Here is an 18134-nt window from a genome sequence, read left to right on the forward strand (position 1 = left end):
CCCTCCTGTCTGTCGCTGGTGGTGGTTTGTGCACGGGGCTTTCCACAGGGGGTCTGCTTGTGGAGCGGAGCCCAACCTCTCCGTGCTGAGCTCCCAGCACGGCGGGGAGGGCTGCCCGGGGAGGAGTCGTGGGCAGGTTCCCCTGGCACAAAGCATGTTTTTTTTTAGTGTTTCTTGGGAAAACGGGGCTGTGCTTTCCTCGGGAATTCCTGGGAATGGCTGCAAGCCTCGGGCAGGTAGGAACAGGCAGGTGCACAGCTCCAGCGCAGGACAAAGCCAGCCCGGCACAGTGCCCTCTGGCAGCATCCTGCGGCTTTGTGGGAGGACGCTTCGGCTCCTGCGTGGTGTCCCCATGCCTCGGGGCACAGATCTCCACCACGGATGTCACCAAGTCCCCTGGGTGCTGAGGTTGGGCAGCCCTGGGCTCAGACAGGGCCGTGCGGGGGGTCCTGGCTGCTGCTGGGGCGGGCTGGTGGCCGCTGGTCCCGGGGGAAATGGGGTGGGACGGGGCCAGGGGCTGGTGCAGAGTGCTGTGGGTGGTCCATCCCACCACCCTGTGTCCCCACACACAGCTCTGCTGGCCCGGGGAGCGGCCACCACAGGGAAGGGAGCCCCCAAAGCAGGATGGGGCGCAGGGCACAGCACACGGGGGGATGCAGGTGGCCCCGAGCAGCAGCAGCCGGGGTCTGCAGGGTGCAGGGGGGGCTCTGCTGGCTCCCCGGGTGCTGAGGAGGGCCGGGGAGGAGGCGGTGTTTGCCTTGGCCGCCGGGCTGTGTTTGCACAGCGACACCTCTGCACCAGGTCCTGGGACGGAGCCCGCTGCCAAGTTATTTCAGCGCTAATTCCAGGTGGCAGCGGGCGAGCGGGGCGGGCTGGCGGCTGTGCCGCCGTGCACGTAGGGGATTCGGGGGGCATCCCGCAGCGGGGCGACCCCCTGGGGCTGTGGGGTGCCACAGCCCTGCGGCAGGCACTGCTCCTGCCCACCCCGAGATTTGGGGTGCCTGCCTGCCGTGAGGGTCCCCAGCGCCCCTCCAGCACCCTGCCGGGCAGCCGATGGCTTCCAGCACAGCTGACTCAGAATTTGTTTGTCTGCAGCCCAGATGGGCCGGCAGTTTGGCAGCGAGGGCTGGGTTGGGGTTTTGGAGCGAGGCAGCGGCACTGAGGCGGGCGCCGGGTCCAGCTCGGGGTGCCCGGCAGGGTGGGAGAGATTTTGGGGCCGCTGCTCGGGGAGGGGCTGCTGTGGGAGCGCGGCTCCCGGCCACGTGCGCCCTGCGGGGAGGGGGCTGCAGGTCCCAGCACCCCCAGCCTGGCTGCCAGCACGGGCGCTGGCACAAAATCCAGCAAAAAACGGTTAGAAATACTACTAATTTTTAAACTATTGCAGAAAAAAGGATTTGAACCCGTTATTGCTGTTTCCTCCGTGCTGCGTCGCGCGGTCGGTGGCCGCGGTGCCGAATCGCTGCCTGGAGGTGGTGTGATGAAAACCCAAATTTCAGCGTGCGGCCTGGGGAGCCCCTGTCTGCTCCTGCTCCCCACATGGGGCAGGGCGCTCGGCCACGGCACCGCCAAGCACAGGAGCTCTGCAGAGCAATCGGGGGGCCCCGAGCGGGTTGGCACCCGGAGAGGGGACCAGGAGGGTTGTGGGGGCTCCTCCATCACCACATTTTGGGGAACCCCTCGTCTGCGTGGCACAGGAGGAGGGTCGGGGCACTCCGTCCTGCAGCCTCGGGGTTGAGCACGGAAAGAAAAACGCTGCCTATTGCTTTAAGCTCTCTCACCGGCCACAGGTCTCTCTTTTTTTTTTTTTTTTATATTTTCTCTCGCGCTATGAATGGGTTTTGCTGTAAATTGTAGCTTTGCGCACATTCCCTCGGGTCGAGGAAAATAACCTCCACCGAAAAGCCAGCCTGGATTGGTGACTGGCTCCCCCCCTCTCCGCTCCCTAATTGAAACCAAATGTGCAAGATGTAGGATTGTGGGATTTCTGGCCGGCTCCCAGGAATCCGCAGAATGCGAGCGCGCTCGCAGAGGCATCTTGCATCAGCCCGGGGAAGTTCGCTCCTCGCCTGGCTCCCCCAGCCCGGGCGAGGAGCGAGGAGCCCGCCCGCCCTCCACCGCCTCCCCGCTCCGGTGAGTCTCTTGGGGTCCCTGGGGAGGCGTTGCCGCCCCGTCCTGGGGTTTTGGGGGGATGTCGGGTCTGCCCTGCTCTGCCCGGGACCCCAAAGCTGGATCGGGTCCCTCTGTGGGGCCAGGAGGGTATGGGGCAGCAGCGGCTCCGCGTGGGGCAGCATCCCTGCCTGGGCTGCTGGCGCTTGGCCTTTTCTCTCAATTTTTCCCCCGCTGCCAACGTTTCGCCCCTCGCCCTGCGCCTGGCCAGCGTTTCCTGGTGTCTCCTCCTCTCCCTCCTGCGTGTGCTGGCACAGCCGGCGGCGGTGCTGGCCGGCCATGGTGGCCCTGCTGTCCCTCTGGTCCCCGAGCTGGGCACGGGCTCACTACGGGGGGGGACATGGCACGAATTGTCCCCATCCCGGCGCTGGGGACCTGCTGGTGGCTTCCCATGCCGTGTGGCCGTGGCGGGGCGATGCCGTGCGGCGTGGCACGCAGCAGGAGGAGGGCCCCATCTCCCGACACGGGGGGCCCGTGTTGGGTACAGCACCCACGGGGCCACGTCCCCAGCCCTGCCACCACCCGGCCGTGCTCTTGGCATCCCCCCGGGGTGGCCGGTGGCCCTGGGGACACGCCGGGTGCTCCTCGCGCGCTGCGCCACCGCGGTGAGCCCCCTGGCTGGGGAGACGCTCGCAGCTCCAGAAAATGGGGCTGCATCCAAGGCAGCTGAGCTCTAAAATGGCATTTTGGGGGAGGAGGGGGACTACGCGTCCCGGCATGCTGCTCTCTGCTCCCGCAGCGGCTGCGCCGGCGGCACGGCACGCCGGGGGCTGTAGTGCCAGGCCCCCTACCCAAAACGCCACCCGCCTCGGGCCTTGGCACACCCCGGTTGCCTGCTCGCCCCGTGCCAGCCTCCTTCCCGGCAGCGGGGTGTGCTCGGGGCGCCCGCGGGCTCGTTTCTGAACAAGCATGGGTTGTGTTTGTTTATCCATTCCCCACCTTAATTTTCCCTGCTAGTTTGGGTAGAACAAGAAAGGAGGGAAAATAAAAGGCAAAACAAACAAACAAAAACGGAAGCGGAACAGGGAGGCCTGAGGGAGGATCTCCCCAAACGCCGTGCAGTAACAATTTCCAGCACTCGGAAAACTTTTCGGGTGAACCTTTTCGGGCGAACCGTTGCAGAGCCAGCCTTTTTGTCAGCGCTGGCGGAACAAAACCGCTTTCCAGCCGTCCTGCCAGCAGCGCTGGGCTGCTCGGACCATGCGCGCCTTCGCCCGGCGCCGCCTTCCCGCTGCCTCCAGCCCGGCTGCGAGCGCTCCAGCAGGAGCAGACGCCCCTCCGTGAGCCCAAACCTGAGCCCCTTCCCTCGGGGAGGTGGCAGCATCTGCTCCCCTGATGCCTGAAGAGTTTACTCAGCCTGAAAGAATAGTGGGAAAAAATGTCTGCGGATATGCGCTGGCATGCGGGAGGAAATTGAGATTTTGGGGCCGGAGAGATTGGATCCGTCAGCGAGCAGCGGAGCCTCGCGCGCTGCCCACCAGCCCCCAGCTCTGTAGGTGAAATTCCCGTTTGCAACCCAGCTGGCTGGCAACATGGGCAGCTGCCTAGGATTTTGGGGCTGGGAGCAGGAAAAAAAAAGCAGCACTATGCATGTTTTTCCAAAAGAAAGAGGGGAAAAAAGGGGGGAAGATGGCTGGAAGTCGGGGTGTGCGTTTGCACCGCCCGTGGAGGGGATGGTGTTGGGCAGAGCCGCCCGCTGAATCCTACAGCCCCTGCTCCGAGCCCCCAGATGCACGTGAAGGATGCGACCACTGCCCCCTAAAAGCCCCAGCAATGAAGCAGAGCTGGGAACAGCGCCAGGGCTGGGCCGGGGGTGCCCCGTGCCCACCGCCTGCTCCTCTCTGACTGTGCTCACCTCCTCCTGGGCAGCTCTCACCCCTCTGGTGACACCGAGGTTGGCACAGGAGAGGAGAGCCATCAAAACAAACACCGCATCAATCTCGGGCAATTACCTGCTATTACGTCTCCGCAGCCAGGAGGCAAGGAAAGCGCGCTGCGCAACGTGATGTTGCTGCCACGGGCCAAGGTCGTGCAACGTGCTGCTTTCCAAGCCGCCCCCAGCGGGTCTGCCCATCCATCCGGGACGGTGCTGACCCCGAGGGGGGCTTTTGGAGGCTCCGCGTGCTGCCCGTGGCCCCTTTGGCAGCAGGGGCTTGGGAATGGGGTGCCTGAATAGCATCACAGAGGCTGGGGGGGGTTGGCAGCAGTGGTGTGACCCACCCTGGCCGTGTCTCTGCAGGACTGCCGACATGCCAGCCCTCCCCACACCGCTGCTGGTGCTGCTGGTGCCGCTGCTCTGCGTCCTGCAGGCTGCACGAGCCCAGGTCAACCCGGGTAAGTGAGAGCCCGGCGGCAGCTCGGTGCTGGGGCCGAGGCAGGGCTGGCCTCACCTCCAGCCGGGTTTGCAGCTTGGGAACGGGATGAGAGCGGTGCCAGGTGTGCCACAGGCTGTGCCCAAGCCGTGGGTGCTTGGTGTCACCGTGGCCCCGCACGGTTTCCTCGGGGCGGTTTGCGGAGGGAGCTTTGTGGGGCCAGAGCTGGCGGGGAGAGGGTAAACACGGCCAAACAAGCCGGCCTTTCAGCAGCTCTCCTGGCAGCCAGGCGTGAAAAAATAACCCGTGGGGATGCGGTGCCGAGCAGGGGGCGCAGCCCACCCGCCGCTCCGGGTACTTTTCCACTCCCCGAGGGGCCAGCAGGTTTTGTCCCCTGCTGCCAGGGGCGGGTGGGGAGCAGCAAGGTGGCACAGCTGAGGGCAGGCGGCTGCGGGTGGGATTTGGGGCTCGGGATTGAGCCCTCTGGTGCCCAGCGGCTCTCCCACCAGCGCCAGGCAGGTGTCGGAGACATCCCCTCACCCTTCGTCCCTCCTCCGCAAGCTGGGGGGATGGAGCACGCTGCCTCCCCTGCAGCTGCACGGGGCGGTCACGGCGCGGAAAGGTGACCTCGATGGGGAGCGAGGGGACACCCCGCTCAGCACCCCGCTCAGCACCCTGCTCAGCACCCCGCTCTCCTTGCAGCGGTGTGCCGGTACCCCCTGGGAATGTCGGGGGGGCACATCCCCGACGAGGACATCTCCGCCTCCAGCCAGTGGTCCGAGTCCACGGCCGCCAAGTACGGACGGTGAGTGCGGGGCACCGGCAATGGGAGACCCTCGGGGGGGACCCTCGGGGGTGCTGAGATGGCACAGGCTCGGCTAGGGGGCATGGGGACAGCTTTTCCCACCTGCAAACCATCTCTCTACCCTCCCCGTGGCGCTCGCAGGCTGGACTCGGAGGACGGCGACGGTGCCTGGTGCCCCGAGATCCCGGTGGAGCCCGACGACCTGAAGGAGTTCCTGCAGATCGACCTGCGCGCCCTGCACTTCATCACGCTGGTGGGCACCCAGGGCCGCCACGCCGGGGGCCACGGCAACGAGTTCGCCCCCATGTATAAGATCAACTACAGCCGGGACGGCACCCGCTGGATCTCCTGGAGGAACCGGCACGGGAAGCAGGTGGGGAGGCAGCCGAGCGCATCCCTCGGCGTCCCCGCGGGGCGCTGGGGCCGTGCCCACCGCCGTTGTGTCTCCCCAGGTCCTGGATGGCAACACCAACCCCTACGACATCGTCCTCAAGGACCTGGAGCCGCCGCTCATCGCGCGCTTCGTCCGCTTCATCCCCGTCACCGACCACTCCATGAACGTCTGCCTGCGCGTGGAGCTCTACGGCTGCGTCTGGCTCGGTGCGTGCTGGGTGCTCATCTCCCTCCTGTCTGTCTGTCTGTCTGTCCGTCCCATTGGGGCTGTGCGGGGCCCTGGGGCCGAGCAGCTCACGCTCCCTTCCCCACAGACGGGCTGGTGTCCTACAACGCGCCGGCTGGGCAGCAGCTCGTCCTCCCCGGCGGCACCGTCATCTACCTGAACGACTCCGTGTACGACGGGGCCTTCGGGTACAGGTGAGGAGCGGGGTCTTACACAGCCAAAGCTGCAAGGATATGGGGTCCCCCTGCTTCCAGGGGCTCTGAGGAGCCGTCAGGTGCCCAGGCTGCTGCTCTCATGAGCTGGGCGCCATCAGGCTCCCGGTGCTCACGAGAGCTCCCCAAATTCCCCGCCTGTGGCAGCATGACGGAGGGGCTCGGCCAGCTGACGGACGGGGTGTCGGGGCTGGACGACTTCACGCAGACCCACGAGTACCACGTCTGGCCGGGCTACGACTACGTGGGCTGGCGCAACGAGAGCACGGCCGGCGGCTACGTGGAGATCACCTTCGAGTTCGACCGCATCAGGAACTTCACCACCATGAAGGTCCGTGCGCCCCGCGTCCCCCCCGGCCCCGGCCCCGGCCCCGTCCCGTGGCGGGCCGCGCTCACGGGCTGCCCCACAGGTGCACTGCAACAACATGTTCGCCAAAGGGGTGAAGATCTTCAAGGAGGTGCAGTGCTATTTCCGCTCCGACGCCGGCGAGTGGGAGCCCAACGCCGTCTCCTCGGTGCTGGTGCTGGACGACGTGAACCCCAGCGCCCGCTTCGTCACCGTGCCCCTGCTGCACCGCATGGCCAGCGCCATCAAGTGCCAGTACTACTTCGCCGACACCTGGATGATGTTCAGCGAGATCACCTTCCAGTCGGGTACCGGCACGCTGACAGCCCCCTGCTGCCGGCCCCGGGATCCCTCCTGCGTGGGGCATTCGGAGGGGAGATGGGGTTGGGGGTGCCCGTGCCCCCACCCTGACAGGTTCTTCTTCTCCCTTGGCAGACGCAGCCATGTACAACAACTCGGTGGCCCCCCCGGAGATGCCCATGGCCCCCACCACGTACGGTAAGGCAATGGAAAGCCGGTCACCATGAGCTGGGCAGGGCTTGGGGTCGCCTCCCCGTGGGGAGATGCTCGGGGGGGCTCCAAAAGGGGAGAAAAGGGGGGTAGGGGCCGTCCCCTTGGCCCAGGCCGACCTGCTGTTGCTGTGCCCTCCCGCCAGACCCCACACTCAAGGTGGACGACAGCAACACGCGCATCCTGATCGGCTGCCTGGTGGCGATCATCTTCATCCTGCTGGCCATCATCGTCATCATCCTGTGGCGGCAGTTCTGGCAGAAGATGCTGGAGAAGGTGGGCGCGTGCGGGGCGGCTGGTGGGCTCTCACCGCAGCCCCCAGACATCCAGACTCTTCCCTGTAGGGTCAACGTGACCCACCAGGGCCATGCTGAGCCCTGGAGGCCCTGTCCCAGCCCTCTCCTCCCTCGTCCCCCTCTCGCAGGCATCGCGGAGGATGCTGGACGACGAAATGACCGTCAGCCTCTCGCTGCCCAGCGAATCCAGCATGTTCAACCAGAACCGCTCCTCCTCGTCCAGCGAGCACGAGTCCAACTCCACCTACGACCGCATCTTCCCGCTGGGGCCGGACTACCAGGAGCCCTCGCGCCTGATCCGCAAGCTGCCCGAGTTCACGCCGGGGGAGGAGGACACGGGTGAGGAGCGGGGAAATCCTCCCGGGGAGGGGGCACACGAAGCTGGTGCTTGAAGCCCACCCTCGTGGTGTTGCAGCTCTGAAGGACACCGCGGCAGGGCTGGCCCCGCTGTCTCCCCCAGGCTGCAGCGGCCTCGTGAAGCCATCCCCGGCCGCCGTCCCCGAGGGCGTCCCCCACTACGCCGAGGCCGACATCGTGAACCTGCAGGGCGTCACGGGAGGCAACACCTACTCGGTGCCGGCCCTCACCATGGACCTGCTGTCCGGCAAGGACGTGGCCGTGGAGGAGTTCCCCAGGAAGCTGCTGACCTTCAAGGAGAAGCTGGGGGAGGGACAGTTTGGGGAGGTGAGGGGGGAGCAGGGCCATGATGGGGTTGGGATGGGAGGTGCGGAGCGCTCCTGCTCGCTGCCTTCGCCCCAAAACGGGGCCTGGAGGGGGGAGAGCAGGAGGTGGCGGTGACATCTGCCCCCTTAGGTCCACCTCTGCGAAGTGGAGGGCATGGAGAAGTTCACGGACAAGGACTTGGCCCTGCAGGGCCTGGAGGCCAGCTCCGACCGCCCCGTGCTGGTGGCCGTGAAGATGCTGCGGGCGGATGCCAACAAGAACGCCAGGTACCGGCACCCCTCCCCGTAGTTCTTCGGTCCATGCTGGTCCTAAACTGCTCCCCGAGCCCCCTCCATCCCCTGCGCACACCCCAAAAAGGATCAGCCCCGTGTCTGCCTGACCCACGCTCTCTGTCCCCGCAAGGAACGACTTCCTGAAGGAGATCAAGATCATGGCGCGGCTCAAGGACCCCAACATCATCCGCCTGCTGGCCGTCTGCATCGCGGACGACCCGCTGTGCATGATCACGGAGTACATGGAGAACGGCGACCTCAACCAGTTCCTGTCCCGCCACGAGGCCCACAGCCCCCCGGACGCCCAGACGCCCACCGTCAGGTAGCCCCACGGGGGACGGGGGATTTGGGGACGGCGGCAGGGCCCCGGCCCCGCTCCGTCCCGGCACCTCAGTGCCCCGCCGTCTCCCCAGCTACCGCGACCTGCGCTTCATGGCCACCCAGATCGCCTCGGGCATGAAGTACCTCTCCTCCCTCAACTTCGTGCACCGCGACCTGGCCACCCGCAACTGCCTGGTGGGGAAGCGCTACACCATCAAGATCGCCGACTTCGGCATGAGCAGGAACCTCTACAGCGGGGACTACTACCGCATCCAGGGCCGCGCCGTGCTGCCCATCCGCTGGATGTCCTGGGAGAGCATCCTGCTGGTATGGGGGTGGTTTGAGGAGCCCGGGGTATTTGGGGCCGGGCATGGTGCTGCCCACCCTGACCCCGCTGCGCTCCCCGTGCCCAGGGTAAGTTCACCACGGCCAGCGACGTGTGGGCGTTCGGCGTGACGCTGTGGGAGACCTTCACGCTGTGCCGCGAGCAGCCCTACTCGCAGCTGTCGGACGAGCAGGTCATCGAGAACACCGGGGAGTTCTTCCGCGACCAGGGCCGGCAGGTGGGGACGGGATGGGAGAGTTTGGGAGGGTTTTTCCCCCTCCAGGACCCTCTCGGTGCTGTCCCATAGGGTTTCCGTGACCCTAACCCCCTCCCTGTGTGCTCTCTGCCTCTCGTTTTCCAGACCTACCTCCCCCAGCCCGCGCTGTGCCCGGACTCTGTCTATAAGCTCATGCTGAGCTGCTGGCGACGGGACACTAAAGACCGTCCCTCCTTCCAGGACATCCACCGCCTGCTCCACGAGCCCGCCGGCGACGAGTGACCCCGTTCTGCCCGGCCCCACGGGACCCCCCCTGCGCCGCCCGCGCCCGGGCAGCTGGTTTAGGTTCTCGCTGCACAGCCCAGGAGGAAAAACCCCAAAGAGGACGGGGACAGCACGGCCCCGCAGCTCCCCTGCTGCCCCGGGCTGGCTGGAGGTTATTTATTGAGCCCCGCTCCTGGTGGCGGCGGGACGGGGACGGAGCGGACGCCAGGAGCCGCGAGGTTATGGGGCGGCGAACTGGAGCATTTGGGGGATTTTTGGGACGTGCTGCCCGGAGGGCTTGTTCCCGCGTGGCATCCAGCCTAAGCTGCCGGCCCACAGACGGACTGATGGACAGACGGACAGAATTATGGACAGTAGGGCCCGCCGTGGCCCTGACCGCGGCTTATGGGGTCGCCTGAGCCCCCCGTGCCCTATGGGGCCCCCCGTCGGGCCCCCCGGCCGCACACCCCACGCGGACCTTCGTGCTTCGCCGGCCCTGTCCGCGTCGCTGCGGCCCCGCGGGGCCCCGCTCGCTGTGTTCTGGGGGGGCCCCTCCCGGCAGGGGCCACCCCGCTAAGAGCCCCTCGCTCCATCACCCGGCCTCGTGGTGTCCTTTTTGGGGGGGACAGACCCTCGGGGGGCAGCACAGGGGGCTTTGGGGTGCCCGCGGGGGGCGCAGGGAGGAGGACGAGGGGTGGGTGGGGCGAGGAGGGGACTGGGACCCCTATGGGACCCCTATGGGACCCCTATGGGACCCTATGGGACCCTATGGGACCCTATGGGGCATGGGGCGGGAGGGGTGAGTCAATGGAGTGGGCGTGGCCAAGGGTTATGGGCGTGGCCAAGCCCGAGGGTGTGGCCAATTGTTGTGGGCGGAGTCACGGTTAGGCCCCGCCCCCCAGCTCTCGGCCCACCATCACGCCACCGCCCCCCGCGGCCCCGCCCCCGCGGCGCGCGCCGATTGGCCGGCGGCGGAGGGCGGGGCGGTGACGTCAGGCGGGAAAGAGGCGGTTATAGCGCGCCGGCGGGGAAACGGGGGAGGGGAGGCGGCGGAGATCGCGATCGCGGCGCGGGCATGGAGCGGGTGGTGCTGGTCACGGGCGCCAGCGGGTGAGTGCCGCCGGGACCGGGTCAGGGGTGGGGAGCGGACACCGTGGGGTGCCCACGCGTGCCCCTAACGATTTTCCACCCCCCCCCCGCTCCCCCGTGCCCTCGCAGCGGCGTGGGGCTGGCGCTGTGCCGGCGGCTGCTGGAGGAGGACGGCCGCATCCACCTGTGCGTGGCCTGCCGCAACGCCCTCAAGGCCGAGGCCACGCGCGATGCCATCCTGGAGCTGCACCCCGCTGCTCAGGTCTCCACCGTGGAGGTGGACCTGGGCAGCCTGGCCTCCGTGCTGCGTGCTGCGAAGGAGCTGCGCTGCCGGTGAGTGGCCCCCTCCATGCGTGTCTCCTCCACGCGTGTCCCGTCCCCACGCGTGTCCCATCCCCACGCTCTCCACCCCCTCACCCTGCTGCTCCCATCTCCACGCAGGTTCCAGCGCCTCGACTTCGTCTACCTCAATGCCGGTATCATGCCCAACCCGCACGTGAACTTCAAGGCGCTCTGGAAGGGCCTCCTGACCGGGTAGGGGGATGCGGGGGTGGTTATCCCATGGAGCGGGTGTCAGGGTGCTGCTGGTGTTGGGGGGGGTGAGGTGTGCCCTGAAGCCCTGCTCCCCTTCCACGGCACAGCCCCACGGGCTGCTTTGGGTTCATAGGGGCATTAAAAACCAGGCAGGGACACCTCCCACCAGGTCCAGGTGCCCCGAGGCCTCTCCTGCCTGGCCTTCAATGCCCTCAGGGATGGGCCTTCCCCAGCTTCTCAGGGCAGCCTGTGCCAGTGCCTCAGCCCCATGAAAAAAATCTTATATTTAACCCAAATCCATTCTCGTTCAGTTTAAAACCTTTGCCCCTGGAGCATGGCCCCATGCAAGGCGTGGGCTTGCTTGGGGTGGGCTCGGCAGCCAGGTGAGGTGCCCTGCAGCACCTGAGGGGCATGGGGTCCGATATAGTTGGATGCCCAATATAGATGCCAGGCTCCTTTCTTCATGTGCATTAGGCTTGGTGCTGGGTCTCTGTCCATGGTGGAGCTTCCCTTCTGTGCCTGATTCCTCTCTAACTCCTGTCCTCGGCTTCCAGGAAGCTGCTTCACATGCTGACCACAGCGGAAGGCGTAATGACCCAGACGGACAGGCTGAATGGCGACGGGCTGCAGGAGGTGTTTACTACCAACCTCTTTGGGCACTTTATCCTGGTGAGGCTGTGTGCGAAGATTGGGCTGTGGGTTTGGTTGATGCGGCTAGGGATGGGCATGGTGGGGGCTGAGGGATCAGTTCTGCCTTACAGCTGCTGACACTGCTGCAGGCTGGAGCCTGACACACAAGGAGCGATAGGACAAAGGTCTCAGGCTTTGTTAAAATAGCTCCAAGTGGTGGCAGAGTCATCGTTGCAAGGGGTAATGCAATCTGAAGGTCCCTGTGGTCAGTGGAGAGAGGCAAACCATGCGTAGTTCTCTCCCTGTCCTGGGAGAGGACACCAAGGCTTGGTTCTGTTGAATGCTGAGGTGTTGAACAGCTGTGCCAAAGGATGCCAGCTGCTTGCAGGTGTTCCTGGGGAAACCTGGGCTGAGGCTGCACCTGAGCTGTGGCTTCTTTGTCAGAACTTCCTATATAGCTTGCTGGCTTCTGTGCGGCCAGTCTGGTGAAGACTGGCTAAGACTGGGAGCAGCTCTTCAGAACGGTAAAACCGTACCGTAAGCTTTTAAAAGCGTGTGCTCAGCAGGCTAACACGTCTCTTGCAGATTCGTCAGCTCGAGTCTCTGCTCTGCGGGAACGAAAAGCCCTCCCGGCTCATCTGGACCTCTTCCAGCAACGCCAGGGAATCTGCCTTCAGCCTCTCCGACTATCAGCATGCCAAGGGGCAGGAATCATACAGTTCCTCCAAATACGCCACTGACCTGACGAGCGTGGTTCTCAACAGGAAACTTAATAAGCAGGTGACAATGGGATTTGTGCATCTGAAGAGGCTAATGAGCACCTCCTATTTGTAATTATCGTTGCATTGTTGCTGCTGTGTTGCATTAATTCCTAGCAATCAGGTCTGTTCTCTAATGCACATGTAAGAACTGATTGGGGGGGCTCTCAGACTGCCAAAGGAAAGCAGCAGCTTTTTAGGAGAGGTTCCTACCTTCCTAAAGCTTTCCCTCTAGACAAAGAGTTGGTCTTAAAGAGCAAAGAGCTGCTGCTGTGACTGTGTGGGCTTGTGGGGTGGCTGCTGAACTGTATGTAGAGCACCAGCACGAGGTCCTGATGTGTCAGGAGGCCGTGTGGTGGGCTTGTAACGGGCACAGACTTAACGTGAAGGCCTCTAATTTGGGACCCCTCAAAAATCAGTCTGATCACTCTGGTTCCTGCAGTCCCAGAGACACGGGTATGTGCTATTCTCTGTGATCCCTGTCACTGTCCTGCTGGGAAGTGCCCTGAGGTATGTTCCCTTCTCTGCTCTGGGGTACTCACAGGCCGTGTTTCCTCTCCACAGGGTCTGTATTCCAGCGTGGTTTGTCCCGGTCTCGTCATGTCCAACATGACCTACAGAATCCTGCCAGTGTTTCTGTGGACGCTGCTCATGCCCATCATGTGGCTGGTGAGTGAAGCTCTTGGCTGGTGTGGGGGCACGTGTTGGAGTTGCTTTGGGTTGGGGCGTTGATATGTTTCACTGCAAGTGATGTGCAGCCTGCCTGTGTGCTCCTGGATGTCCCTTTGGTTGGGTTGGACAGGCTGGCCCTTTGCAAGTAGCCTCCTGACTTTATTGAGGGGCTGGTGGCTCCTCAAGGTACCACTGACCTGAGGCTGCAGGCTTCTTTGGGGAAAGAGGTGGTCTCCTTCCTGCTGCTCTTGCTGGCAGCTCAGCTGTCCGTGCTGACTCGTGACTCAGTGTTAGGTGCCTGCGATCTGTCGGAGGGCTTCCAGGGCTCTCTCTGGGTGTCTGCTCCTCGGGGGCTGTTCTTCCAGCGAAGGTGCAAGGCACAGGGCTTGGGGAGTTAGAGGAGGGGGCTTTACTGCACCCACATGGTGCTGGGCAGAGGGCCCTGCTGGTGTCCGTGTTCTGCTGTCGGTTCCTCCTGAGGAACAAGCGAGAAGGAGAAGCAGAGAAGGTGTAGCCACATCTTGCGGACCTGTCCTTTAGCACCTTGGGGCTCGGTTTTCCCAGCTGAGCTCCCCTGAGCCCTCCCTGCGGTTCTGCTGCTGGGCAGTGCTGTGCACACAGCCAGAGCTCAGCCCTGCAAGCTGTGGGCCTGTAAAACACTGGGTGTCAGTGGCAGCAGAGTTCAGGACAAAACTTGTTCCTTGTGCCTTGAGATGCTGTTCACTTTTGCAGCAGGCTTTGCTTTGTAAAGGTATAGGAAAAAAAAAAATACTGAAAAATACCAAGTCATCTGCTCTCTGTTGCCTCCCCAAACTGTCTTTCTTCCTGAGGATTTGCCTTTTAGGTTGAGTACTGGCCCTGCTTGCAGCCTTGCGTGTGGTGCAGCAGGATGGGCCTTCCTGCTGGGGCTGCCCACGTGGCAGCAGCCGACCCTGCGGGATCACCTTTCTGCTGGCAGAGGAGAAGGCAGTGCCTTCTTGTGTGTCCTCCAGCGCTGGTGGCACTGCCACTCTGCCTCCTGCCTTACGTGATCCCGATACCACCGGGACAAAGCATCTGCGGGGTGTGGGTTGGGCACCCTGCCTCTGGAGGTGTGGGGCCTGGGTTTGGTGGAAGGCTCCCAAGAACCCAGCTCCTGATGTTAAAGGGATGCTCTGGTCGCAAGCAGGTGGTGAGGCCTGCAGTTGGCTTTGGAAAGCCTTTCTACCCCTTCTGGGTGATCTTGTGTTGCTGGGCTTGCCAGAGAAACCTTGGGCCGAAACACTGATTCTGCCTTGTATTTCGTTTCCCCTCAGATACGCTTTTTTGCCAAGACTTACACCCTGACGCCATTTAATGGAGCAGAAGCCCATGTAAGTGGTTCACAACGTGATTTAACAGCCCTCCCTCCTGGGTAGCTCTTCTCAGTGCCTGCAGGCCGCATGCTGCATCTCCCCTCTGAATCGCTCCCAGCAGGGAGCCCCGGGGCACCAGCAGTGCCAGGGCTGGCCCCCGGGTGCTGTATGCTTCGTGCCCATCATCGGGTGCCTACAGAAGGGAAGGATTTGGGGAAAAGCCCGTCCCTTAAATCTCTGCTCCGCTGCTGTTTGTCCTAGGTGTGGCTGTTCAAACAGAAGCCAGAGTACCTGGATGCGCTCGCCAAGTACCACAGCTGTACCTCCGGGCTGGGGAAGAACTACGTGGAGCCCAGAAAGGTGAACGGGGCTGACTGCTGTGGTGGGGGGCTCAGCTGGGCCGTGGTCCTGCCCTGGAGCAGGAACTGGGCGTGAGTTGGGCATGGGGAGGGATTGGGGTTGTCTGCGAGGCTTCCTGGGGTACCTCCAGTCCCGTGCTGGGGTCTGGGAGCTCCTAGGGCAGGCCAGGAAGGTTTGTGGTAGGTGATGTGAAGCTCGGGGTGGTGTGGAGCCTCTCACTACTTATTCTTATCCAGATGGATGTGGATGAAGAAACTGCTGAGAAGTTTTACCAGAAGCTGTTGGAACTGGAGGAGCAGACTCTGGAGAGATACGGTGACCTCCTAGACTAAGTAAAAGCCCGTCTCTGTGGGTTAACAGGCTCGTGTCAGCAACGTGGGCTTCCTTCACTCTGGTGCTAGTCGTGCCTGCCGTTCTGCAGGCACGCGGCTTCCTTCTCTACAGAAGGTGAACAGTTCCTGAAGAGGGAAATGTGAAAACTGAAGAGAAACACTTAGTCTTCCTGGGATGGGACCTTTCTGGGATAGAACTGGAAACCTAGTGTAGGTGGGAACCGTCTCAACACAGTTGTGAGTTTTGTTTGTTTTCCAAAAGCATGACTGAGCTGCCTACAGCTCAGGAAGGACCTCAAAACATGGTTTACACCTGGCTTAGCGTGGGAAAGGCATCAGCCTGGGTGCCGCCGTGCCTCGTGGCTCCACCAGTCTTTCGAGACGGCCCCGACTCGTGACGGGTGGTTAATCCTGCACTACTTGAAGGCCCGTCCTCGGTGGAGCTGCTTCTGTCCCTGCACCTGAGCTCTGGGGCCGGCTCTCCGGGCGTGTTCAACAAGATCTGACCTCTGGAAGTCGGGCTCTGTGGCAGCTGAGGCAAAGCTCTGGGAAAAGCTGGGCTGGGCCTAAAACAAACACGCACCCCTTGGCTCAGCTGGGAGGACAGTGCCTTTCCAGACACGAGCCATCCTGTGGATTTGGGGCCATGTAGTCCAGCCGTGACCATCCGGAAAGGCTGGAAGTATTGATGGTGGCTAGGTTTCAGGGCTACACCACTCTGTGTGTAGCACGAATGAGAGGTTACCCTGTTATTTTACCTATTTAATTGTCTTTTAATGTTTACTGTACCAAGTATTCTTCCTGTCATCTGTCTCGGGAGCTGCACTGAGTGCCTGGTGTACTTCAAACGCTGCAACAAATAAAGAGTTGGAACTGACTCGAGGCCTTGCTGCAATGGGGTTTTTGCTCAACACTTGGTGGCTGGTTTGTGCCTTGCACAACGAGCCCCGGCCTTTCTGGGGAGGTGTGGGGTTGGGTCCCCCTTCCCCAGGGGCGCTCTGAGCAACTGGTTTGGGCCTACTTCTATTCCTCCTAATTAGGGGAAGGCATTAGTAACTTCTGAGGACTTCAGTGTGGTTTTGTGTGCCGAACTCCTGTAGACTATTTCCCAGCTTTAGGCACCAGAGGAGAAGTAGATGTCTCTGGCACTTACTCACCCGGACTTGTCACATAATTACTAATTTATTAGTGGCCTATTAGCGAGTGCTCGGCATGCCCAGGTGCTGCCCTGCGGCCTGGCAGCAGCAGGACGAGGCTGGGAGAGAGCCTGACCTCTGCGGCAGACTGGGGCCGTGCTTTGTGCCTTCATTTCCCTGCAGCAAGGGTTGTCCCCGGCGGAGCCTGGTGCTGTGTCTTGGTTCAGCTGAACCCCCAAACCCTCCAGGCCAGAGCTCCACCTTCCTGGTGCCTTTCTCTGTGTGGAAGGAGCCACTGCCAGCAGCTGGCTGCCTCTCCTTGGTCTTTTCTGTGCCTGAAACACCTGGCTGCTGCTTCCAGAGAGGAATGAAGCATCTATCTTGACTGGCTCTTTTTCATGTATTTAGGGGCTGAAGTTGTGCAGGTGTCAGGGAAGCTGAGCCTGGTGGGATGGGGCAAGTCCTTCTTGCCTGTGTCGTGCCCAGGGGAAGGCGAGGCACGATACTCCAGCCAATTCTTCAGCTATTGATCATTTTGGAGTCAATCAGAGCTACGCACGGGTCTCTGGGCTCATCCCACAAGCACTTTGTGGCCCTCGCTTGAGGGGTTGGGGTTGGAGGTTGGCCAAGGGTCTGAGCTGTTGTGCAGGGTTCAGTTCCACCTGCTCGCTTGCTGACGGCACCTGGTGGGTGGCAGTGTTTGCTCTGGGCTTTGGGGGCATCTCCTGCAGGATGTGGTTGTGGCTGCTGGACGTGGAGTCACCTCTGAAGATCTCCAGCTCCTCTTCCTGCTTCAACAGAGCTGGATGGAGGAGGAACAAAAGGCACTGCAGCATGATCACAGCCTTGGGGAGAGGGGACAGCCTGGGAATAGGGAATAAACCTGGTGGTTTCCCCTGGGTTTGGTTCAGCGTGGAGCTGGAGGTGCTGTCAGCTGAGGTGCCTCCAGTTTGAAGAGGTGCTCCAGGGCACGTCCTCTGAGGTGAGGTCTGCTGGGAGGCCACCGAGGAGGTTCAAGGGCTCTCTTGTGTGTCCCTGCACCAGGCTGGGTGTGGGCCCTGGAGCCCTGCTGCTGAGCTCCTGTGGTGGGTTCTCTGCGGGGTGAATCCGTCCTGGCTTTTGGGTGTCTGCTCTGGGTGCCGAGCTGCCTGCCCGCGGGCACGGACGGGGATGGCTCCCAGTGCCCTGCCCTTGGCTAACAGGTGCCTGCACGCGGAGCTTAATCCCCAGTAATCCCCCAGCCCGTCGGGCGCAGCCGGGCGTGAAACTGGGAATGGAGAAACAGCAACTGGGTCAAGGAGAGCAGTCTCTCCTCGCCGGGTGAGCCAGGTCAGCAGAGACCCTGCCGGTGGCACGGCTGAGTCAGGCTCAGGCCCAGGCCCTGCACGTGGAGCTGACGGGCCCGTCGTGTGTCACAGGCAGCTCTGACCGGAGCACGAGGCTCGTGGTGGGGCCGGGGTGATGCACGAGGGTGGGAAACGCTGGGATGTGTGACGGGTGAGGAGCAGCAGTGAGTCAGTGCCAAAACGGGAGCCTTCAGCTCGCGGTGCCTGCTTTGGGAGCCACCAGAGAGGCTCTGGGGCAGGTGCTGAGCGTGAAAAGTTGCTGTGGTTGCTCCACAGCATCCTGCACGGCCGGGCCGTGCGATCTTCCATCATTACTGATCGTGCTTAGTCCCAAGCCACCAGATTCTTATCTCCACAGGACAACGAGCTGCCTTGCTCCAAATGCAACTGGAATTCACTGTTGTTTACAGCCCAGCTGGCTCCGTGGGGTGGGTGGGAGCTGCAGCCCGAGATGTGGCTGAGAGAGGAGGGAGCAGGAGATGGCTGAGGGCTGGGTGAGCTCAGCCTCTCCACGAAGGAGTCACCAAGGACCAGAAGGAGCACAGGAGCAGCACCCAGCTGGGCTCCCACAAGGCCTGGGACCAAACCTGTGCC

The 18134-nt window shown here is 63.0% G+C and overlaps 2 protein-coding genes across 5 annotated transcripts; both read left to right on the top strand.

The window, feature by feature from the left end:
- Positions 1–2052: 2052 nt before the first annotated feature.
- On the top strand, positions 2053–9931 carry DDR2 (discoidin domain receptor tyrosine kinase 2). 4 transcript variants are annotated; one of them, XM_084290690.1, is made up of 17 exons: positions 2053–2130; positions 4406–4500; positions 5181–5283; positions 5425–5656; positions 5736–5883; positions 5991–6096; positions 6262–6445; positions 6525–6768; positions 6896–6958; positions 7116–7246; positions 7395–7605; positions 7682–7950; positions 8080–8216; positions 8353–8544; positions 8636–8870; positions 8957–9106; positions 9230–9931. In XM_084290690.1, the coding sequence occupies exons 2-17, from the start codon at positions 4416–4418 to the stop codon at positions 9365–9367; spliced, it is 2628 nt and encodes an 875-aa protein (XP_084146816.1). In that variant the 5' UTR covers positions 2053–2130; positions 4406–4415; the 3' UTR covers positions 9368–9931. The 4 variants fall into 4 exon arrangements, with proteins under 4 accessions (XP_084146816.1, XP_084146817.1, XP_084146818.1 ...); XM_084290691.1 differs by having other exon boundaries at positions 7703–7950; XM_084290692.1 differs by having other exon boundaries at positions 7727–7950.
- A 467-nt stretch (positions 9932–10398) lies between these two features.
- Positions 10399–15883, top strand: HSD17B7 (hydroxysteroid 17-beta dehydrogenase 7). Its single transcript, XM_084291285.1, has 9 exons — positions 10399–10459; positions 10568–10771; positions 10880–10972; positions 11527–11641; positions 12188–12382; positions 12925–13029; positions 14328–14384; positions 14628–14726; positions 14963–15883. The coding sequence occupies exons 1-9, from the start codon at positions 10425–10427 to the stop codon at positions 15056–15058; spliced, it is 999 nt and encodes a 332-aa protein (XP_084147411.1). The 5' UTR covers positions 10399–10424; the 3' UTR covers positions 15059–15883.
- The last annotated feature ends 2251 nt before the right edge of the window (positions 15884–18134 follow it).

Source organism: Netta rufina, assembly GCF_964035555.1.
Source record: "Netta rufina genome assembly, chromosome: 8".
Taxonomy (NCBI): Eukaryota; Metazoa; Chordata; class Aves; order Anseriformes; family Anatidae; genus Netta; species Netta rufina.